The sequence below is a fragment of the Dermacentor albipictus genome, chromosome 5 (assembly GCF_038994185.2).
Source record: "Dermacentor albipictus isolate Rhodes 1998 colony chromosome 5, USDA_Dalb.pri_finalv2, whole genome shotgun sequence".
In the NCBI taxonomy this organism is placed as follows: domain Eukaryota; kingdom Metazoa; phylum Arthropoda; class Arachnida; order Ixodida; family Ixodidae; genus Dermacentor; species Dermacentor albipictus.
The window spans coordinates 129694426-129719314 of NC_091825.1; the positions used below are offsets into that span (position 1 = coordinate 129694426).

Sequence of the window (24889 nt, forward strand, 5' to 3'; positions counted from 1 at the left end):
TTTCTTTGCCTTTTTGCATTTACAGATGTGACAAGTGCATATTACGGGTGTTTTCATGTGCATGCTCATTCACTAAGACCAAGTATATTAGTTGACACAGGACTTGACGCACTGCAGCCTCAAGCAGGACAACACTAAACACTTTCACAGTTTATCCTGTATGTTCACATTTTAGTATTTGAACACGGCAGTATGCTCTGACATCTATTTAAAGAGACACTATTTAGTGAAATATAAGGTTAAACTAGATTGGTAGTTTAAGGTATTTAATACTAGACAGGTCTGTCTTGCCATTGAGGGCAGTTTGATATGACAGAAATGTATGATAATATAAAGGTGGACTTCCCAAGTATACTTAGAAATATCTGCACCCACTTCCTGTAACATCATAAATTTTGACAGCATTTGTTGGCTGGTCAGTAATCGTTTATCAGTGGGGATAGATTAATTTGCATTCGGATAATTCGAGATTCAACCTCGTAGCTTTTGGTAACTGATCCTGGAGAAAAATATGGAGAATACGCAAAACTGCTGTGAGATTCATGGCATCGTGCATCAGCACCAATTAACAAAATGAAAGCTTTCATGCTGTCTCCTTTAATGATCAGCATTTTTTATTTTGCTATAAGTTGCAAATACAACTTTTTGAAAACAATAATTTAGACTGATTATGTGTTTCAATTGCATTTAATTTTTCTCTTCAAAAGAATAAGAAGGGACTGATGGGATATTCGATGCAAAGTACCATTAATGAAAGATGTGTCTGGAGGCATTTGCAGCTCTTCTAGGCCGTAATATGGGCAGGAGTAATTAAATGTGACGTTTAAGTGAGACACACTAACCATAATTTGTGACTTAGCATATACACTGAACAGCTTGATTTTTTTTTTTTAGTAAAATAGATATATGTATATAGACCTTGCATTGTTTCTTTTGATGTTCAGTATTACAAGTGCGGAGGGAAGTTTGCTGCTGTGACACTGGGATGCATTGGGACATACAGCGTCTTCACATTCGCCATAACCCACTGGAGGTACGTGTCGCCACCAAAATGAAACTAGCACAGTGAATAGCGGCAAATTAAAAATGCCGTGTGCTGCCTTGTACTATGTTGATTGCGCGTGTCTTGGCTGGCTATAGAAATACTTCTCTTAGTCATTTTTTCTGTAAGTACGAGGTGACACTCGTTGTTGAATAGAACCATTGCTCTCTTTTTAAGGCCTTGTGAACGTGTGAAAGTACTCTTCAACTAAGACAGACTAACGTCTCCGTTCCATACGTAGCATTCAACTCTGTCGAGGCTAGAGAGACTTCTTGCAGTGGCTTTGTTCGCACTTGGATATAGTTTGATGTTTTTTTTACTGCAACTGTGCACGACTGTTTTTACATAGGCTCAGTACTGAATGAAACAGGTTTTCATCCTTAGAAACAAGCACACTCTGGTATTTGATTGCTAATACGTTGTTTTTAGATCACATTTATTTTTGTGGTTCTTTTCGAGTTTTTTTTATTTGCAATCCATCGCGAGAATCCTCGCGTGCATGCTTTCGCGAGTGAATGCTGTTGGCGCACAGCGAAGCACAGATGGAATGCATGGAGTGATAACTTTTCTTTACCGAACTTCTTACATAGTTTCCTCAGCGTTGACTGCTACGTGTGGAACTGAGTATAGTGGCATACTTTGGCATCGGGTTCATTAAAGGGACCCTAAAGGCAAACATTAAGTCAAGCTAAAGTGATAGATTAGTGCTTGAGAACGTGTGCGGCGGTGTGAGAGGCGGAGTGAAAAGGTAGCCGCCTTAGCCATGGTTTACTTAGACCGGCCAGGCACGGTGCTGCGAAATTTCTGGAGTGGCTGATACTGCGACGGCTCAGGTCGAGTGCGTCAGAATGTTCTATTCTCACGCTGCATGCATGTGCGCCATCATCTTTGGCTCTGGAGGTAACAGTCGTACCACTACATTGTCGTCAATATTATTGCGAACAGAGCTTTAGTTATTTAGAAAGTGACGCAAATGCGGCGCACGAACAGAGGCTCCTCTGGGACATTCAAGTACTAGCCCAACGACAGCAGCACTCTTCATTATATTTTTATTTTATTACTACTCAACTAGTCATAATAGAAAGATCATTGTATTGCATTATAAGACGAAAGAAAATGCTACTTGTCCACTTATATTTGATTTTTAGAAAGAAAGAACTCATTGATGTTACCCTTGTGGGGATGCGCGACCCTCGCGCCTCCCCTGATGTTTTTCCCGCATAGCGCGTCTCCTGTAGTGCGGCTTCGCCGCACACGCGGCGGTCCGAGTGGTACAGGCGCAGTCCAAGAGATGGCGCTAGGGTTGCGCGGCTTTAGCGGCTGCGGGGTTACCCTCGGCGGGAGAGACAAGGCGCGCTCTCTTGGGTTCCAGACAGCCAGCGGGACTGACGTGCCGTGCCGCACGTGCAGCGGCCCTCTTCCTCGGCGGGTCGCCGAAGCAGCGCGGACATCCCGCGCGCGCGCGGCGACCGATGCATCTGCGAGACCGCCTCGCGTGGCCGCCTTCGAACGCGCCACGATTCGCGTGACTATACACGCGAACGACCAGGCGTTGGGATCCAGCATGGAGCGAACATATTCGCTCGCTTCCGGTCGCGGTAAGTCGGACTTCTAGATTTGTCGCGCGCCCATCGGCATGTTTTGTGGATAGCAGCCCGGCTAGCAAGCATTGATGTATGAAAGGTGCAATAAATGCCCTTGTGATCGTTTGCACTACTGTGTTGTCGTTCCTTTGTCCCAAGAGTACGGTGTGAGATATCCCACATTAGACCCCACACCCTTGACAACGATGAAGGTGGTTGGAAGGTGTTTTCTCCACTCTGTGCTGCCCGCACTTTCATGTTTCAGTAGTTTAGTTATCGCATAGTGCTGAGCTGGTTTTGCTTGCTTGTGAAACTCGCATAAACTGCAATTAGAGAACGCCATGTCCATGTGATTTCGTGGGATTCCTGGACAGTCCACGCGACTTGATCAAGAGCAGCTGATCAAGAGTCTTGACTCAATTTCTCTATGGTCGCATGTTTGCGTTTTATGCAGAAAACTGTAGTGCTGTCTGTCAGACGGTGTTTTACTCACGAATGGCAGTAAGGGACAGTGATGGTGTACGTAATCTCACCACTCCCCGCTTGGGAGCAGGCGATTTAAATTGTGCTAAATGTATGTGGGCCCTTCAGACGCAATTTTCTCGTGGACTATTTCATTTCTTGGCACGAAGCAAGTGCTCCGAGGTTTCTGTAATGGTATTTTAACAGTCGACGTCGACTTAGTATTTGCCTTTAGTGTCCCTCTAAAGAGCACCACCTACCTAGAGACACATACCCAGGGAACCGAGTTGTTCAGACAGTTGGTTTTGAACCCTGCTCCATCAGCACAGCAGAGCCCGATGTGGCGTCTATTACATTATGGATTACCCAATCCGATTAACACGTGTTAACGTAAAACTGGTTAACTCTTTCCCTACCATGGGGAAAATAGGTGCTTTTTGTAGGTTATGCCAGATGTTTGCACTACTGCACTCAATATTTTATGTAATACATAAACAAAAAGCAGAATGAATTCACGTTCGACACATAAAAGTTTTATTAACGAGATGTATGTCATAAAAAAGACATAAATTGCCAAAATCAAGGTTGTGGGATAAAATTCAACAAAGTTTGTAAAGACACGTTTGTACCTACTAAGAAAAAAAAATGTAACAGAAGTTGTCAGATACAAAATGTATTGCCGTTGAATGGGAAATATCTCTGAAAAAAATTGACATTTTTTCATTGAACCGGTATTCCACTACAAAAATTTTACTGCATGCACTATACAGTTGGGCGTGCTGGGCTGCAGCCGCCGATGTTCCAGGCTGCTTTGTGTAGTTGTTGCTCTCAGAGTTGAAGTCCAATGAAAAAGCAGCATTCTCAGACTCACTGCTGTTCAATCCATCAACAAAATGAGCCACGGACGCAATGGAATCAATTTCAAAGCGTGCGCGCCGCACCTGGAGGCGGCCATTTTTGCTTTCTACTTTGACGATCGCTAAACTTTGGAGCGCATTCAAAAATGAACACCTGACAGAAAGAATGTGAACTACTTAGAAAACAAAAATATAGTTCTTATCCTTCACGTCTAACGGCCCAGAGTGTCCGTGAGTGGCACAGAAAGTCTAAAAAGTGGCATTTCGAACCATTGATAGCGGGCTAACAATGCCCAACGGGTTCAGTAGGGAAAGAGTTAAGTGATAAGTTGCACATGGGAAATGTCACCTACCTGTTACCCAGGTTGGCCAAACGATTGGTTTCGTACTGGTTCCCTCACCACAGCAGCATGATTCTCTAGCCACTACACCATCGACTACCTAGTTGACACAAGTTAGCGGGAAAACAGCCAAGGACATCACCAGACATACAGCCCCTGGAGGGTGTGTGAAGAACCCTAATAATGCTAATTGCACTGAAGGAATAGAAACAAAACAAAAACATGAAATAAGGTCCCTGCTCATATTCCGGGTCTAGAGGCCACCTGGCATGGGGCTAGTCTAATTGCATATCTCTGGCAATTTCAGTCCTGAGGAGTTCACTAAATGGCAATTTAAATGACTCTAGCTACATATTAAAGAACCCTAGGGGGCCAAAATTAAACTGAAGTCCTCCACTACAGCACCATTGTGTTGCTTTTGGACATTAAACTTCATATATTCATCAATCCTTCTCTTGTGAAAATTCCGGCCAGAACCATCTCAGGATGACTATTGACATTAAGAGGTTGCTTTAGCTCGGGTGCTCCTATCTAAATACTTGTAAAATGAGAATTCGTTTTTCTCGGCAACCACTGCACCAAATTTGACGAGGTTTGTTGCATTTAAAAGAAAAACATCAAATCTAGTGACTGTTGGTTTTGAATTTTCGATTTAGGATGTGAATTTTTTATTAAAAATTGGTGAAAATAAAAAATTTTCAGAAAACAAAACTATCAAGTTTACAACTCTGTAACTCATTGACGAAAAATGATAATACAATTCTGTGAAATGTATCTAATAGTACATCCAAAGCAGACAAAATTGATATGTTACACATGAATTGCAAGAAATTTGGTAACATGGAAATACAGCTTTTGCAGAACCCTTGTAAACAATGTAACATATTCATGTAAGATGTAAAATGACATATCGAATTTGTCCGCTTTCAATTATCTAATGGATGCCATTCACAGAACCGCAATATCTGTTCTTGATGCAGAGCTATGAATTTTTAAACATCGTGCTCCCATTTTTTTTCAAACTTCTCAATTTTTGAAAATAATTTTGACAACATTGAGGCCCTAAATCCAAGTTCTGCTTCCAACATTAACTAGAATTTAACTCAAATGCAACAAATTTCATTAAAATCGGTCCAGGGTTTATCTCAGAAAAACGTTTTTGCATTTTACATGTATTTGAATAGGCCGCGTCCGAGTTGGGCCCGAGCTAAAGCTCCCTCTTAATGCGATTAACATTGAAACAATGTAGTAACACACCACATTGCCATCGCTGAAACACATCATATATGACGCGTGTACTGCAACAGGGCTCCTCTTTTATGCTTCCCTCTGAACATGCTGCAGCCTCTAGCTGCAGCAGCGAGAAGTCCATGCGTGGCGTCTACCCAAATATACATAGTGGCGCGTACCCAGTGACCCAAGTTGGCATGCAAAAAGTTACAAATAGACAAACATGCATACCTACTGCAAACTGGGTGAAGTTCCCAAAAATGCAACTCGCATTAAATATATTTAATTGGGTATTTAGTGAATGGTCATGACGAAAATAGAGTAAAAAGGGGACAGAAAACATACATAGACGCAGCACTGTCTGTCCGTGTCTTTTTCTCTCAAATTTTTACGCTGTTTTCTTTGCAACTGAATTAGATGCTGCTTCTTTTGTTAGCTGGTTCTTGCAATCAAAACTGTATGCACATTTTCGCCTTTCAGAAAAGAAAATTGAAATACTAAGTTGAGTTTTAATGTATTTGCGACTTTTTCAACAGGACAAGGTTCCGCATAGAAATGAACAAAGCCGAGAACGAAGCTGGAGCACAGTCGATCGACTCACTCATAAACTACGAGACAGTGAAGGTGAGATTGAGCGACCTCTTACTTTAAATCGTATTGACCATATCTGTTTTGTTGTGTTACTGCTTTGCCTTACATTCTAACCCATTTGATAGTCCATCAGTTCAGTCACTACAAAAGATGCCTATTGCGGATGCCTTCATCTCTATTACTCTGACCATCAGTCTTCTTTAGCTAACCACCTGCTTTCTTGCAGGCTTACAATTTTCTGTACGCTAAATTACTTCATTTTATTTATTTATTCAGAGTTTCTATATTCTGCACTGTTTACTGCCCATTTATTTTCTCGGTACAGAGCATCATGCATTCTTAATGCAGTTAGAGTGGTTCTGTTTTTCTTTATCTCTAGCCAGTCGGTGCAACAAAGGTACTGAATATTTCCATGTTCAGAAAAGTCAAAAATAACATTAAGTAGCATTAGTACCCGTGTACACCTGCTTTGCATCTTACCAAGGTCAGAGTGTTTTTTCGGAACTTCTCACCAATTTCGTGTCAAACACATTCACCTGCCCCTGTGGCTCATTGGGCATGACATTCTGTTGCTAAGCACTAGGTCACAAATTCAGTTGCTTGTAACAGCAGCCATGTTCTGATGGAGGCATAATGCAGCAATGCTTGTGTGCTAAGATTTAGGTGTGCATTAAGGAACCTTAGGTGGTAAAAATTAATCCAGAAACCTCCCTACCACGGCATCTCTCATAGCCTGTGTACTGCTTTCGGACATTCAACCCTGTGATTTGACCTGATTTGTGAATTTGAAAAGATTTTCAGCCGCAAGGTAAAATTGTTAAAGTGACACAAGAGAAAAGCAAAAAGTAAATTGTTACTGGTAGATCACATTTCTTTAATACCGAGTGAGCAGTACCACTTAAGATGCTTGATAAGTTAGAAAGTAATGGAAAGCTTGGTGGTGCTTCCTCAGAATTTCTGCACAAGCTCTAGTGACATCATAGACCTTAACAGCATCTGCTTGTACCTAGAATGATTGTGAACTAGGAAGGACCACATTGCTTAAAGAATAGCAAAGATTCAATCTTCCTTCTTGTTGGAAACTTAACATTGAAAAAACAGGCCAAGCATGCAAAATGTGAAATCCCATAATCACGCTTACATCATAGATGCTATGTTTTCTGTCTTAAATTAAGAAACAAGTAGTTTGACCTTCACTTTCTCCATCAGTGATTAACCTCTTATTCTAACAGCATAAAGTGATTATTTCTCTGTAGTCTCATGTTTATTCGGAAATGCAAGTCTAACAGTGTTCTGTCAGGGCCTCTAGAAACAGGTGAGAACCAACTAACACCATCTGGAAGTGGTTTAGCAACTCTCTTGTGACGGTCAGTTTTTCAAACTTGAAACATTACTTCAATGTTTTCCCTCAAGAGCAGCAGCACTGGCCCAAATTCATCTACCACATTATTGAAAAGCTCTGTTTAGGTCCAGTAAATAATTAAAGCAGGACTTATTAACAGGATGTAAAACAGATCATACAGTGCACACATCTCATCAGAAACCTGCCACAATGGCTTTGGAAAACCGCTGCTGTGCACCAGGTCCTTGGTTCGATTCTCTACCACAGCAATTGCATCTCAATATAGGTCAGCTGCAAAAACGCTCATGGTACTTCGATTTAGGTACATGTTAGATAACCCCAGCTGGTCAAAATTAATCCAGAATCCAGTGTTAGTCTCATAGCCTTAGTGTTGCTTAGAGACATAAGTTTACCCTGTGATAATCAATCATATGCCATCAAAAATTTGTCTCATTACTTAAGGTGCTACCAAGAAGGCCAAACTGACACACTGTCACCTATGAAATCTGGGACCACAACAGGTGTCATTTCAGTTATTGCTAGCTGATGGCAGTACTCAAGCCATATTAATTTACTGTTTTGACTTAAAACATGATCTAAAGCATGAAGTGTGGCAAGCGTTATGCAGGCTATGGCATCCACATCTGACCAACTTGGTGTTTTGTTTCCTTTACATGAAACAAGTACTTCAACAATGAGAAATTCGAAGTAGAAAACTATGACAGGTTGCTGGCCCAGTACCAGGAGGCCTCCCTGAAGACAACCACCAGCTTAGCACTTCTGAACTTTGGCCAGAATGCCATTTTCAGTGCATCATTGTCGGCAATCATGGTGTTAGCGAGTCAGAACATCCTGAATGGTACGTACTTCTCTCTGGATTGCACGGTGTCTTATTGTTTTGTCAATTGAGAAATCATGTGGGGTTTTGTTACACAAAGCTTCACACATTAGCATCTCCTCCCTTGTTCTGTCTCACACTTTTTGTACAAGTCCCTGTGTTCCAAATACCACTTCATCTTGATCAGAGAAAGGGACCTCTATGTCATTGTGTCCATCGCACCAGGTGTTTTTTCTCATATTAAAATAATTGGTGCTAGAACATTGGTAGTCCATTGGAACATTGTGATTTAGTAGTCCAGTTTGTGCACGTTTCTGAACCACTCAGTTTAAATTATTTAGTTGTTTGGCCTTGCAATGCCATCTCTTCAAAATTTTAAAGCTTGAAGGCATATGACAGACTATGATAAGGTATGCTAGCTAGTGCAGCAAATTCCCCTTAATTTGTATTTCGCAGGACACCTAGAAAATGCCACATTAATTAATGATATATACAAAAAGCCTTCAAGAAAATACTTGGCACAGAGCTGATACCTGCTAATAATAACATGTAAGCATGAGGCCAATACCATTTGCACCATCTTAGAGGGGCCCTGAAACACTTTTTATAGAAGTGTAGAAATGCATTTGAAGTTAAAACAGACTCTTTCAGAAATACTTTGCAGCAAAAAGAACTTCAGTTCGTTCGGTAAAAGTGGAGTTATAGGCAGTCAAATATCGCTTTTGATCCCCTTTGCAGTGCTCCTGCTCCTTCCTCAATGCCTTGCACTGTGAAGACTATAGCGGGGCAGGGAGGTGCACATAGCATTCCGGCTACTGAACATCGCCCTGGCACACAGTTCAAATAATTTTGAATGTTCAGATATACGCCACTACTTCCGATTTTGGCCTCTATGACACGCCAAAATCGGAGGCTATCCTTTAGGTTACAGTATAGTTCACGGTGTCTCCACAGGCATCTCGTCCCTTTTTTGTGCTACAGTTTATGAGGTAGCTACTTGCTGCTCTGTTTTCTCATACTGAGTGGCGCGAGTAGCATATTTCTTATTGCACTTATCTCTACGGCAATCACACAATTTCCAAGGGTCGAACAAAATGTCGTCTTTATGGTCAGTTGTGCGAGTATGTTGGCTGTGCACACATTGGCCTAAAGGTGCAGAGATAGTCTGGCTTACTGCGGACGCGCGCCATGCTTGGTGCTGTGTAACTGCACCAGCAAAAATTTGACACTATGCAATGTCCGGCGCGGTCAGCGTGAGCAGCACTGCTCAACATGCTTTGATACTTCTGTGGGCTCATCGCAGCACCCCATCACAGCCACAGTATCTGGCTAGGCAACTGTTAGTGGCTAACTGTAGTGCGTACGATAGCGCTGGAGTGTGTGCATGTGCTCATGAGCTCTTGTCTTGGTGTGCTGTGTAGCATGGACCGACTTTGTCCTGTACGACCGCTAGATAGTAGCGACATCCAAATTGCGCATTTTGAAGCAATGAATTCCAGGAGTGGTTAGGGGTGAGCACATGATGGCAAGCGTACATGTGGTCTCACCTTAAGTATCGTGTGATTAGAGGCCAGTTGAGTGCTCGAAACTAGTAATAGAAATTGGGAAAACATGACAGCTATTATGCCGGTAAGCAGTGTGGCCAAAGTTTAATGCCTGTGCGGGCGACTACGCCCGAGCGTGACCAGATGATAGTCAGCCTCTTTGGGAAGCATGCAATTAATGCAATGAAGTTTGCTTTTAACAAACCATGCTACAACAGACAATTTGCTACAGTGGACAAATTTAGCAACAGTTTTTTTCAAACTGGGGCTTATTAAATGTACTTTTGCCATGTCGACACGGGCTGACAACTGACTTGCGAAGGTCAGCGAATGATCGCAGCTCAATATTGCGCGTGCAAGAGAGGAAGGGGGGGCGGAAACGCACTGTCTTCTTTTGCGCGCGAGGGTACCAGGGGAGGCAAGAGAAAGGGGGGTTTTGCTCCGGCAGCTGCTGCTTACGCCGTGGCTGCGCGGCCACCGTATCTTGAAAGGGATGTGCGATGTGGACAAAGTGCTTTACCGCGCGGGCTCCGTATCTTCAAAGCAATCTGCGATGTGGACAAAGTGCGCCCAGTGCCGGTAGCTTCGTATGCACTGCGCTTTTGATGTTTAGTTCACGTTGAAACCGAGAGGCAGCACGAAGGTCAATTCACTCGCTGATGCTGCCGCACTTCCTCTTTCCAATGTTTCGACAGCCACTTTCTGCTGCCATTGAGCGAGGTAAAACTACTAGCCTTGCTTCACATAGCTGCCTACTAATTTGCTATCGCAATCAATGCTTCGGATTTCAGGCGAAACTGCAGCCTTTTGTATTTTTATTGCTTGTTTTTTTACTTTGGACATTCGTCGCTCTCTTTGCAATAACATTGTTAGACATCGCGACCAAAATTTTGCAAGTGAGCCATTTCGGATATTACAGACTTCAGATAAAACAGATGTTTTTTTGTCGGATTATCAGGGTCTGTTGTAACGAGAGTCGACTGTGATGAAATTCCTTCTGGGCACACTGCAACTATTTAGAAGTTCACAATTAGCTGATGCAGTCAAGTGCACAGACAGCTTGCGAGTGCTGCATTACATGTGAATGCACGCATCCCAAGATTGATCCACTATGCACAAAATCAGCTATTCATGTGTGTGACACAGTGCAGCATGCTCTATATTAAATTGCTTTGGATTGTGTCTGTCATCTGTTGTTGTTGCAAAGCTGCCACCTGCAATATTGATGTATGTTATGTGGTCCTCATCACTGAAATGCCATGCATGGCATGTGCGTTACATGCCCCACTGTCTTGTTGATTAAAGCTCACCAAATTAACATCAAATTAATGAATGTGTATTGCACAGTATGTTCTTTGGGGCCATTTCACCTGTACACATTATCTGAATATTCAAATAAATTAGTGCCAGATTAACGATGTTTTATTGTAATTAGTATATTAGATATTAGACGTATAACTAGTAGGCTCTATAAAGCCACGAGGTGACTTTGTGGGAGAATGCAAACTCAACCCTGTTGCCCTGCCAATATCGTTCCAGGCGCTATGACAGTAGGTGATCTGGTGATGGTTAATGGGCTGCTGTTCCAGTTGTCGCTGCCACTTAACTTTCTTGGTTCAGTCTATCGGGAAGTGAAGCAGTCATTGATTGACATGCAGACAATGTTTGTTCTCATGAAGCTAAAGACGCCAATTCAGGTAAAGCAGGCTCTCTGAATGATTTTCCCTTTGCTTCTGTATGAAGAAAACACATTGTGCGCGCACGTAGAAAAAGTTTTGTACTGAATACTTTTATGTTATTCACTTTTCAAGTAATTTATTAACAGCCGACTTCAATTCACCCAAATTTTTAGCATGATCCCAACTAAGACTGCTTAAGCTCTGAAAGGACTTGTAGAACGTATAGTGCAGCATTTCTTGTATACAGTTTCAGTTACTCTTTAATTTTGAAGAAAAGAAAGCTTACAAATATCTACCCGTATATCTCTTGCACAGTGCTAAAGCTTGCTGAGGCATAAAACATATTAAAAAATTATAATTTCATAGTGTTGGCCTGTGAGTATAGATGTAGGTTGCTCTCTGTTTCAATATGGCATGTTTTAAGCAAAGTGATACAAGGTGCAATGTAACAGTTAAGTTCGGATCAATTTCAACTGACTTCTTAGAACCACCAAGGGAGACTGAACATTGCTAATTCGTTTTCATCCGCTGCCTACAGTCTAAACCTGGAGCTCCCCTCCTGGTTGTCGCTCCAAACACGGCCACAGTGGACTTCGAGAACGTCTCTTTCGGCTATGTCGAGGGGAAGCCCATCTTGAACAATCTCAACCTCTCCATCCCAGCTGGCAAAAAGGTGGCACTAGTTGGTGGCAGCGGCACAGGGTAGGAAGCGCATTATTGAAGTTCTGGTATAGGATTTCTTAGGGCTTTCCTAAATCAGTGCTTCCACCCTGTCTATCCTCTTCTTGTATTGTTGCATGCTTCTCTGCAAGAATGGCTTACCAAAGTGCCCAAACACTAAATCTTCAGGGAAAATTAAAGCATCAACTGCATGGGATGTATTTCTGTTTTTCCAGCAGAGCACTGCTTGACCTTAGTGCGTACAATGAAGTCTGCTCTACAGTCACACTTTAACATGAGGAGCAAGACAGTGTAGTTATCGTACAGCAATTAAGCTTTTGCGGTGGCTCTTTAAATTAAATTCTCTCTCTTTCTGGCTTCGACTGTGGCTGATGTTTTTCTTGCAATATGTGTAGAGACCGCTGTACGCTATACGTACTTGAATAGTGTCCTTGTATTGTGGCACAATAGCAGCTTTGATCTACCAAAGCTTTTAAGCGCTTCCTTATTTTTAGTTATTGGAAGTCTACATTACTCTTCTGTTGTATTAGTTTTGTTCCCCTCCCCCTTCTTTTGGTTTTTGTTTGCTCCAGAGCATTTAATAAGTACTGCTGTGTTGCTTGTTCACTTTTCCATATGTAATCCCCCCCCCCCTACACACACTGTAATGCCTAAATGGCACTGTGTATAAAAGATTAAATAAGCGAATAGGATTTTCCTGGTAGAAACTGGGCAATTCTACATTGAAATATTTAAGAAAAGTGTATTCTGTAGAAAAGGAATAAACACTGTGTTTGGGGGGCTTTCAGGATCTAAAATATCTAGCGCTAAGCAGGAGCCATAGGTGCCAATATCTCGCCAGAAAGTACAGTACACCTTAATTTGTGCTCAAGTGTCCCAAGCTATGTTCACAACGCAACAAGCATTGATTGATAACCTGAGCAACACACCAATTGCCAAAGGCAGCTGTTCATAATTTAGCTTTCATCATAAACTGAAATGGAGCAAGCTATGGATGGTTGGTGTTTGCTCGTGGCCCACACATTTTTTTCAGGATGCGAAAGCCGAATTGGAACATCAACAAGTAATCCAAATGTTCTTCCTTCAAACATTGTTTACAATGGCACAAAACTGGAAGCTCAAAGAAAATACTTGTATAACTGTAAAGTGTTTTTGGTAATAAAACTAATTCTCCCCCGTATTCTAGAATGTTTCTCTACTCAACGCTCCACCTCAACTGAAGAAAGTAGATAGCAGCACCACCTATAGACAGAAGCGGTCACTGGGCTTCATGATCATCAACAGCAATCCTTGAAAGCTTAGCATCCCCATTAGTCAAGGGGTGGCACTGTGCTCAGCCTGGTGGAGTGGAGGAAGAGCTTCAAGAATATGGAGGCTTCTGTAGTACAACTGAACAAAGATTTGTTCACAGTATAATGCATGAAATACATAATTCATTTAGGAAATCGTAAAGCCAGTTCTGCAACAAGACAATAGCAGCTTTAACAGCAGCATACAGTGAATTCTCTGTTCAATGTCTGTGTTTGCTGAGACACCTTGCTTTATATGATGTGTCACACAGTTATTTCACAATCTCTGCCACAAAGTGCTTTAATTGTTCTTCCAGTTGACTGCAGCAGGCAACTGACGTCTCATTTTGTTCTTAATTTTCCCTCCTAGCAAGTCAACTATCATCCGACTGTTGTACCGGTTCTTCGACCCATCTGACGGACGGATCCTGATCAATGGCCAGGACATCAAGACAGTAGACCTCGACAGCCTAAGGAAAGCAATAGCTGTCGTGCCTCAAGTAAGCTGACAGTTTTTTGCAGTTATTTTGCTGTTGTTGTTCAACACAATAGTCGTCTTTGCTGCATCCAGCTCCTGCTCTACTTTACTGCTATGCAATATTTCTCTCCCAAGGTGTTCCGATTTATACTTTCCCGTTCACATTTCTCATGCCTAAATTAGTACATTTTGCAGGAGAACGATGCACATGCCTTGATGTAAAAATGGCAAGTGGCAACATGAAAATTGTCCAGCAGCTTTCCCTGATAACTTGACTGTACACAATGGCACTGGGTTCAACCTAGAATGCCTGAGCACACAGTTATGCAGTCCCTTTAGATAATCTACAGTACTCTTCCATATCATCATTTGCACTGTTGTGCATTCATGCACAGTCTGTTGAGGTGCTATAGATGCCGTGCATGTAAAATGCATGCTTTGTGTATGCCTGCTGTACTTGTAAGAGAGACAGCCAATGACTGTATCTTTGATTTCTTTTGACAAGCCACTTTCTGAATGTCTTCTTTTGGTTTTGTGGCTGAAATATCCTGCTCGTTAGGTCATGAGGCCATTGAGCCATGTCTTAGAAAAAGTGAACTTGGTATGCGATCATAACTAGTGCTTCAAGTTCCCTTTTCTACCTACTTTTCTCTCCTAATTATCATCATTGTCACTTTTTTTCTTTCCTCTTGCTCTCTTCGCCTCTTATCCTATTGCTGAGTGAGATCACATTTGCTGAGTAGCTCGCTAGAAAACACTGGTTTAGGCCAACCTCTGATGTTCTTGTTTTTTCCCCCGTATAATCAGACCCTTCTTTGTCTTTACTTTGCGTTCATTCATACTCATATCAGTTGTGGCATCGTATCATGAGGAAATACTTATAAGTATCATCATCATTTTTCATCCCTTCAACACTTACAAAATCCAGCTCTTCATTTTATTTTTCACTGTCCTTGCGATGGCAGTGCCTCTGCTCTTCTTTGTAACACCATCTTAACTATTGATAACTTGTTTCCGTCTAATCTAATTTTGTTGTTGCATAAGCAAATAACAAATCAGCTTCCTATCAATTACATTGATTCTGAGCTTTTAGTAAATACCAACTATACCAGATTTGCTGCTACCAAAGGTTTCAACTAACTACGGTAAATCATCATCCCTCCCCGTGATCACATTATGGAATCATTTACCCACGTCACTAAATACCAAAGTTTCTTTAATCTCATTCAAGAATTCATTAAAAGACTATTTGTTAAATTTTTGATGTTCTAGCTTGTTGAGTTGTTCTAGATTTATGTTCTTATATACAGTATTTATTTCTCAATTTCTTTATTTCACGCTTTCGTGTGTTTTTATGATTTCCATTCCATTATGCTTACTGTTATTTCTTACTTGATATATCTAATCTGTTGTTCACACTACTGCTAATCTTTGTATTACTTAAATATAGTTATCAACGAGGGTCCCATTTCAGTCTCTTAATTTGGGACCCTCATCTGTATATCTTATGTGCTATGATTAGCATCGGATTTGATTTAATTTGAATAAATCTCTCTTTCCTTTTGGAAATGCCAAGGACTAGGCTTATGCGAACGTTCAACATTTTAAAATACATCCAATATTCATTGCAGTTCAAATTTCAGTATTAAGAATTTTCAAGGTACTATATAAAACAAATGAATATCAATTTAGAAACATGTACAGTTTACAATTTTGGTTTTACTGGGCAAGTCACATTGACATGGCTCATAACCAGACAACCTGAAGACGAAGATTCATTTACAGTCACCAACTGATCTTTCAGACCTGCTCAATTATTTGAACAGCTCTGTGGCTTACAAAATATACTGATTTAAAAGATGAAAATGCTTTGGTGTCTTCTAGCAAATGACCTTCTTTTCTTTTTTAGAAGTGTCTACTTTTGGTTGTTGTGTCAAAGCTGTGTGCAAATCCCACAACTTTTCGAAGTACAGCATAACCTTGTTGATATGATCCCGTTATGTATGATTTTCTGGCGCCAACGTTCGCGATTGAAAGAAAAAATGACTCTATACAATTAAACATCTCTTTTGCCGATTCATACATTCCCAGAAAGTGCTGTACAGTTTTTGGAATCGACATCCAGTATATAGCCAAACTGCGATATTATAATACATTTTCTAGCCGCTAGATTCCATGTAAGCGGGAAAGGAACCCAGCACGCACTATCGCAAACAGTAGTCGCCTATCGCAGCAGCTTTCCTGCCATACTCGCATGCCTATTTAGGGTGCAAATGCCAGCGTGCTCTAAGTTTCCTATTCTGGTACCAGCAAATCTCCTAGCAGGTCATCGCACGTCGCACTGACAGCTACTGCCGACAGCCCTATTGCAATAATCATCTTCAGCTATCTGTTTCACGGCTTATGGGGCTTAGTGCTGTTGGAAGCCTGCTGCACACTTTTACAGTCTGTGCTCATTACAGTGGACCTGCATACAGGAGACTTTGATATAACAGACCTCATATCAGCCTTAGTTTGCTCTACCTATTTTATCAGTGCAATGAAGTTCGCCTTTTAACTGACCGCACTACAACACACTATCGGCTACAGCGGACGAAATTAACAACAATTTTCAAAATCGGATGTATAAAACGTTCTTTTGCCATGTCATGACGGGCTGACAACTGACTTGCAAGAATCAGCCGGCGATGTAGGGGTTGGAGTACGGACTCCGGGATGAAAACCCAAACTTGGGAGGATTTATTCTACATTATATACAGGGGACGGTGAGCGTCAATTAACCGACGTACAGTCATTACGGGCCGGCAGCAACTCGGACGCTGCGGCCCGCGGCAAGAAGTTCGAGAGAGGTGAAACAGGGAATCAGGGCATCTCCCAGAATCCTCAGGTCTCTCTGGAAGGCTTCTTATAAGCCCTTCGAGCACTGCAAGTCACGTCATGTTTGACCAATGGGAGAGTCCACTCCGATGACGCCACTTGCAGCCAATGGTAGGCGCCCGTGTCGCGTTGCACACCTGTCGGGGCTCTCTGCGGTCTTGCCACGCAGACTGGTAATCCACTTGTAGGCTGGAGAAGGAGCGGGGAGGGCGCTCGTGCACCTGCTTCATTGTCGGATGCCCACCTGCTAATCCCGGCGGCGCAGGAACTTGTTGGCACGTAAACTTGTTGCCTCGGCCGCTTCTCTGGAATGCGCTTTCCTGCTTTTGCATTCCTCAATTAGCTGTGCTGCCACTCGAAGCGGTTTGGGGAACTCGAAGTAGCCTCAGGAACCAGCTCCATATCTAACAGCTCGTCCTCGCCCCGGTTGTTCTGAATGGCCGGTGAACTCAATTCGCTGGCCAGGAGGAACGCTGAAAGAAGCTGCAGGGTACTGGGGTCGAGCCTCGTTTGACGAACTTCGGGATCCTAGGCCCTGGAGAACAAACGTCAAACAAACAAAACAGCACAGCGCTGCACCACGCGTAAGCGCAGGCTCTTCACCCCTGACTCGCCAGACTATTACTGAGTCAAAATCAACCCTGATCTTTTAGTTCCCCAATTTTGACAACAGTTCCAACCACCCTTCCAAACAGCTATCCATTTCTCCTCGATTGCCGACAAGACCAGAGTACTATTGTTGTTGCAAAACAAAAGGGTCGTTGATGATGCAAACAACAAATGAAAACAGCCGAACATAACATAAGTGGCCTAACTACACGAACAGCATGTTTCCAATCTATCGCAGTGGCGTACTTATCACACGTATTGGTGCCACTGAACAATCTGGTCAACCTCACAAGTACGTAATCACAAGTGCACCAGCCTTGTGGTCACTAAACAGAACGCGTACTTGCATTGTAGGCAAACTTTTCATTCACGCTTACTCACGTTTCTTTCCTGAAAGTCCTACAGGACACGTGACATAAACGAACAATTAAACTCGCGGGACTTACACACTCCGCAGAACCCTTAAAATAATGCGTCTTCTAGTAACTCTTTCCACGCACGCTCACTAAAGAAGTCAGAATACGGCTGCCCTCTACACACTAGCAACCCACTCATAAAGTCTGCTTCCTTCCGTCCACACAGGACACGCGCAAATGGAACTAAGAACGCTTCGCCGTGCAAATCATGCACTCACTGAAAATCTACGCGCTTAACCTTAGAAAATTCAAAACACTTAAAAAGAAAGAAGGTTAAATAACACATGCGCTTATAGGCCTCTGAACGATAACCTTGACCCTCAGGTTACTTACACACACAAAAAAAAGGCCTATCTACTGGTTAATGAGCATCTCGCGAGACTACATGTTTACATAAAACGCATCTTTCAAATCTCGAGCTTCTCAAACGAAAACACAAACAAAGCTCATACCTTTACATATTGAAAGAAAACCTAGTCTCAAATCGCGAAATTTTCCGATGCTCAAAAATAAAACAAGACACTTCATTTCTACGGAAACGCTCCTGGCCTCCCTTTCCAAACGCTTCCGTCTGACTCATACTTTGAGTCGAACCCGCGGTGGGCGTGGTCTGAAAGCTACTCTGGCTGCCGGGAGACAACAAAAGGGCTGATTCACTATCAGCTCCCCCAAGACGTTACGGTCTCCTGCCAATTTGCGTCCTCGCGCCCCGCTTTCAACACAAACTCGATTGACCGCGTCGCTACTCCCCACCTGGTCTCGTCCTACCACCTTGCGTTTCTTCGAACTGCACGCTGAGCTATAAAAAGAACTACGGAACGACGAGGAGCTTAACTGCCCCGTGCCCTTTGTCCGCGTCCGCCCAGAACATTCTTCGCGGTCCCCTTTTGACCTGTGGCTCGAACGTTCTGGATGCGTCAACATCGTCCTAGACGACCGCACCTTCTTCCTCGCGCCCTGCCCTCTTGGGGCTCTCGCCATCTTTGGCGGCGCAACATAAGTTACCGACTTTCGGTCTTTACCGCGCCTCTTTTTACGGCGCTTTCTCTTTGCACTCGCTTTCATGTCGCCTCGTGCCTCGTGCTGGCCGGTACACATTTCGTCGGCCCGGATCGGTCTCTTACCCGCACAGTCTGAGTGATTTACATTTAAATCTACACTCTCTTTGCCTCGACTGGCGGACAGCTCAACCGACTCTGGCACAATGCAGCAGGCTTTACTCGAGTAAGACAACTCGCACTCTTGCGAACTGCCCTCTACTACATTGCCCAGCTCACGCTGTGAATCGGCACACAGCCCGTCGGTATCGATCGCTGTCTCACGCGCACAGTCCGAATGATTAATAAGTGAATCATCCCTCTCTAGGCTACCTAGACTGGCGGAGAGCCGCACCGATCCCTGAACAATGCAGTTGTTTTCTCGTGAGCTACGGAGCTCGCCACCCCGAGAACTATTCTCAACTGCATCGTCCAGCTCGCACTTCATTTCTGCATGCACATCTGGCTCTACATGGGTGCTCCCTTCTGTCTGGTCAGCAGTACCCTTTTCCTCGCTAGCAACCTCGCTAACCTTACTAGCGACGCACACACGTGGTAACTGTGCCAATTTGTTCGCAGCTGGCCTAGCTGTCTCCACAGTCATCTGTTGGCACAGCACCTCGTCGCTCTCACTCTGGCCTTTAACGGCCTCTATTGCCACTAAGGCATCGTTAGCAGCTAGCCTTCTCCCTTTACTTATGAATCGGCAGCCAATCTCACAGGCACTACTCTTTTCGTCGGCTTCTGGCGAAAATCTGCTAGATGCTGCCTCATTCTTTCGCTCTGTACTACCTACAGAATTCTCAGACAGCCGTTGTCTCTGTGCCAATACCTGATCGCAATACTGTATCTCTTTGATCAGTGCTGCCTTCTCTCTTTCATACTTTTCCTCTCGCTCAAGCTTACGTTGCTGATACTCCCGTTCGCGTTCATTCTCACGTACGTGACGCTGACACCTCAGAGTAAGTTCTTGAAGCTCCTGCTTCCGTTCATTCTCGCGTTCTTCACGCTGACGCTCACTCCTAAGCTCACGACGCTCTCGCAAACGTACACGACGCTCTCGCTCCCGTGGCTCCTGTATCACCTCCCAAGCAAGCTCAATGCTTTTGTCGTCATTGCCACTATCGTTAATCGCCTTTATGATAGCTGGCGTTTCCATCCGTTCGTCAGCCTCAACTCCCAAATCGTCGCACACCAACAACAAGTCCAACCTCGTCAACCTTCTAAGATCCATGGCAGCTGCCCCGACAGGTGGTTAAAACTGTTTTCCTTAATTAATTTGTGCAAACACACAATGCAACAAACTCCCGATTCCCAGAACTATCAAAATTGAACACACAACCTTTGAGTCTGGCGAATCATAAGGAAAAAAACCACGCGCTCACTTACGGTTGCAGCACCCCGCCATCCGGTTCATTTGTCCGCTGTTCCCGGCTCCTCCGGACTCCCTGGGTCGAAGGCTCGCTCCTTCTTCGATACTCCCAGTCTCTTCGGACCTCTTTCGACGAAGGCTCTCTCTTCTTCGCTCTTCCCGGTTCTTTACGATCTCTCTCGACGAAGGTTGATTCGTAGCGCTGCCACCAGCTGAAGCGTTCGGAGGCGATCCTACCGCTGCCAACCAGATGTAGGGGTTGGCGTACGGACTCCGGGATGAAAACCCAAACTTGGGAGGATTTATTCTACATTATATACAGGGGACGGTGAGCGTCAATTAACCGACGTACAGTCATTACGGGCCGGCAGCAACTCGGACGCTGCGGCCCGCGGCAAGAAGTTCGAGAGAGGTGAAACAGGGAATCAGGGCATCTCCCAGAATCCTCAGGTCTCTCTGGAAGGCTTCTTATAAGCCCTTCGAGCACTGCAAGTCACGTCATGTTTGACCAATGGGAGAGTCCACTCCGATGACGCCACTTGCAGCCAATGGTAGGCGCCCGTGTCGCGTTGCACACCTGTCGGGGCTCTCTGCGGTCTTGCCACGCAGACTGGTAATCCACTTGTAGGCTGGAGAAGGAGCGGGGAGGGCGCTCGTGCACCTGCTTCATTGTCGGATGCCCACCTGCTAATCCCGGCGGCGCAGGAACTTGTTGGCACGTAAACTTGTTGCCTCGGCCGCTTCTCTGGAATGCGCTTTCCTGCTTTTGCATTCCTCAATTAGCTGTGCTGCCACTCGAAGCGGTTTGGGGAACTCGAAGTAGCCTCAGGAACCAGCTCCATATCTAACAGCGATCGCGGCTCAACACCGCGTGCAAAAGGGATGAACGCTGGGCGCAAACGAACTGTCTGCGAGGCACAGGGGAGGGGAGAGAGAGGGATTCTACTCCGGTGGCTGCTGCTTATGGCACGGCCGTCATATCTTGAAAGCAATCTGCGATGTGGACAAAGTGCGCGCCCGCGTGGGAGCCGTATCTTGAAAGTGATCTGCCATGTGGGCAAAGTGAGCCATGCTGGTAGCTTCATATGCGGTATGCTTGCGATGCTTATCGTGCTTAATTTGCTATCGCAATCGATGCTTTACCTTTCGGGCGAAACGGACCTCTTTTTCTTTTCTTTTTTTTTTTTTGACGTTCGTCACTCACACTTTGCTATAGAGTTGTTAGACATTGCAATTAAACTTTTGGAAGTGAGGCTTTTCAGATATTGCGGACTTCGGATAAAAAGGAAATTTTTTTGTCGTATAACCAGGGTCCTCTATAACGAGACTCGACTATAATAGGTGATAACCCAAATGAACGGCCATTCCCTGTTGCATGCGGTGAGAAGCGAGTACTTTGATTTGCTCTGGTGGCATCTTGACCACCGCATTCCGGCGTCGCCCACCAGGTCGATTTCATTTCAATTTGATTTCCCATAACCGTCTAAAAGCACTGTGCAATAGGAAAACGACAACATGCACCTTGGATAGCTTGGGCCTCATCAGCTGGACGCGCGTCAGCATCTCGTGCCGCAGTAATTTATGCCCTGTGGGCACGTCAAAATCTTCCCCCGAAATTCCCCACTAGAAGAAGCTGCTAACCCAAGCAGAACTCGCAAAAATGACAACGCTTGTCTCTGGCCGCTCAGGCCCCACCAGCTCCGTCCACATCGGCTTCTCGTGCTGCAACAAATAGTGCATCACTTCACATTACACAAGTGTCAACTAAAGCTGAGTCTGTCAAATATTTCAGTGAATTCGAATCCTATGTTTCTCGGGTAGAAAATTTTTTCTTGCATTTCTTTCCATAACATATGAACGAGGTTCTACTGTATTTGTTTCAAGATCATTCAGTTACTATTACAAATTCCTTCAACTTCGCTTTGAACAAAAAAACATTGTCATTCTCTTTTTCTTTCTCCGTCACTGATTGCAGGACGCAGTGCTGTTCTACAACACCATTGAGTACAACTTGCATTACGGTGACTTCTCGCGCTCCCTCGAAGATGTGCGGCAGGCCGCCGACATGGCCGAGCTGCACGACTCTATCATGGCCTGGCCCTTGCAGTATGCCACCCAGGTGGGGGAGCGGGGGCTCAAACTCTCCGGCGGAGAGAAGCAGCGTGTTGCCATTGCACGGGCCATCCTCAAGAACAGCCCCATCCTGGTGTTCGACGAGGCCACCTCCTCTCTCGACTCTATCACTGAGCACGTGAGCCACACTCTTATGCCGCTTCTATTACTCTCTTTTCACATTTTATTTTCTTTTCGCTTTGTGAGAAGCTTGAGCATTGTTGGCTCATGCAAAATTGGCTTGAATTACTCAAATTCAAATTAAAGAAGTGCTTTCAATATACACATTAAATATGCAGTGTTTGAATCAAAGTAATACAATGCACTTTTGGTGAAATCTCAAGCTTAGAGGGACCCTGAAGCGATTTTTATGATTTTGTACAAACATACTGAGTCGTTAGAGTAGGTCGTTCTCATCATTAATTGATGCATCTAAGTGCTCTGCGTAAAGTGTGCAATTTACTATAACAATGTACATCGCTGCCGATCGCAGTACACTGCTCGGGGAATTTTTCAGCCACCGCTACCCATATGACGTAAATGACCCAATTGACGTTAGTAGGGCGAGCTATCCATTTGGCTGCCCAGGACACATCATCGATAATTTTTCCACCTTTATGGTGAACAAATGATGTTCGTAATAGTTGGAATGTTAGTTAATTTGTTTCTATAAAAAGAAAATGCACAAGAACAATGTCACACTACACTTAAGCACTTCCGGCACACAGCAAACGTCATCTGCTTATGTTGCAACATGCTCATTTTGACAAGAGCTCCACGGTCAGAGTCGGTCTCAGTCTTTTCACGAGCACTATGATTCGACTTTGTTGCGTTGTGGACTGCAAATGTAGCAACTGGCAATATGTCAAGCTGCGACATTGTGTCTGTCTGCAAAGCAGCAGACGAGTGGACTGGCTGCAGCGCATCGGACTGCCGCTATTTGATTGACGCCAGGATTTGCGCGCTCCTAGAGAACCGGAAGTCGACGATACGACAGGCCGTCATGACGCAGAACCAGTGAAGGCGGAGCTTAGCTCCGATCTCTCAGCGAACAAGTTGAGGAGAATACGCATGACTATGGAGGAGGGTAACTTGTAGTCGTCTGTAGCTCTCTTAGTATGAGACGTTTCACACAAATTAGGGTGCGAATGATTAACTTTAGCTGTACCATACGCATCTACAAAATTTGTCAGGACTGTTTCAGGGACCCTTTAAGAAAGTATGCAGCGACATGTTTGCTTTAACACAGTAACTGTTGCATCATGTCATGCTCGTGTTATATTCACAGTGCATTTACCAATATAACACGGCTGATTTTGTAAAATTACTGTCTCGAAGAAGCGCATAATGTCATACTTGTAACCGCACTCTAAATATAATACAGGATATTTCTTTTTCTACAACCGCATGTTTTGAAATGCAGAAGGCTCAGCCACAAAGCAACAAAGCTTTACGCGAAAGCCAGCATTTCAGTACCCAAGGAGAGCACAGCTATACATGTGCAAGAGGGGACACCTGTTTGCATAGGAAGGGAGGATGCAATGAAAGGGGCAATAAGGCAAAGTGGTCCACTGGTCTAGTCTTTTGTCACAATGGACAAACTTGAAGTCTCATCTGTGTCAACGGAGCTGTCATATGGGTCCTTGGAGTAGCATATAAGGGTTCCATTGACAGATTCATTATCATGGTGCACGTCTGCAAGGGCCCTGGCACAGGCACACGTGGTTTCACAAAGAGACGCATTGGTGCGGCATAGCTCACTGTACGTCCTGCTACTGAAACATTATGTATTAACTACACAATTTAGGTCACCCTATACATCTCCACGTTACATTCACACATTCTAAAGTCACCCTACAGTCAGTGTCCAATTCTTCGGAATCCTTGGCAGCCGTGAAAATGTCAGAAAAATCAGGCAGTTCAAAAAATGCATGCCTTTTACTGCCCCCAAGGGCTCAAATTGACTCAGGCACGTCCGAAATAGCTCTGAACACCTGCCAGTATACTTATTAGACCTATTGGTGCTCGTACTGTGGCAGGAGATGGCATGTGCATGCGCCTCTATTAAGGAATACATACTGTGCCCTGTGGTAGTGGGTCCCTTTGCATTTTTAGAACGTTTCACCGCATAATACAGCTGTATTGCGGCGAAGCAGACTTTAGGGAAACGGCATTATGATGTTTCACCCTTGCCATGCTTTCTTCGCTTTGAAGCCATCGGCAAGGATAACAAAGGGAAATTAACAGCATTGCTGACAGCAGTAAATTCTTTGTATAAAAGATACAGCACCGAACAGCAGGAAGCTTGGTAGCGATCGTCAAAGAAACTAGGGCTAGCCTTGTCATGGTGGTGGTTGTGACTGCTAGCGGATTGGTGTGCAAGAGCGCTGGTTCGATGCTGCGAGATAAGCAGAATGGTGGCTTTGATTAATGCTGTTTCAGACCTGTGATCACGGCAAAAAGTCCAGTAAATCGAACGGTTGAGAGTTCTGGCGTCCAAAATTTCAGA

At 44.0% G+C, this 24889-nt stretch overlaps 1 protein-coding gene across 3 annotated transcripts in view; it reads left to right on the plus strand.

The window, feature by feature from the left end:
• ABCB7 (ATP binding cassette subfamily B member 7) overlaps window positions 1–24889 on the plus strand; it is a 37785-nt gene that overhangs the window by 3424 nt on the left and 9472 nt on the right. For all 3 annotated transcript variants that reach the window (XM_065437722.2, XM_065437723.2, XM_065437724.2), the window contains 7 exons: window positions 945–1033; window positions 6052–6139; window positions 8133–8307; window positions 11370–11527; window positions 12048–12211; window positions 13850–13979; window positions 22244–22519. In XM_065437722.2, the coding sequence (XP_065293794.2) occupies window positions 945–1033; window positions 6052–6139; window positions 8133–8307; window positions 11370–11527; window positions 12048–12211; window positions 13850–13979; window positions 22244–22519 (1080 nt within the window). The remainder of the gene's footprint in view (window positions 1–944; window positions 1034–6051; window positions 6140–8132; window positions 8308–11369; window positions 11528–12047; window positions 12212–13849; window positions 13980–22243; window positions 22520–24889) is intronic.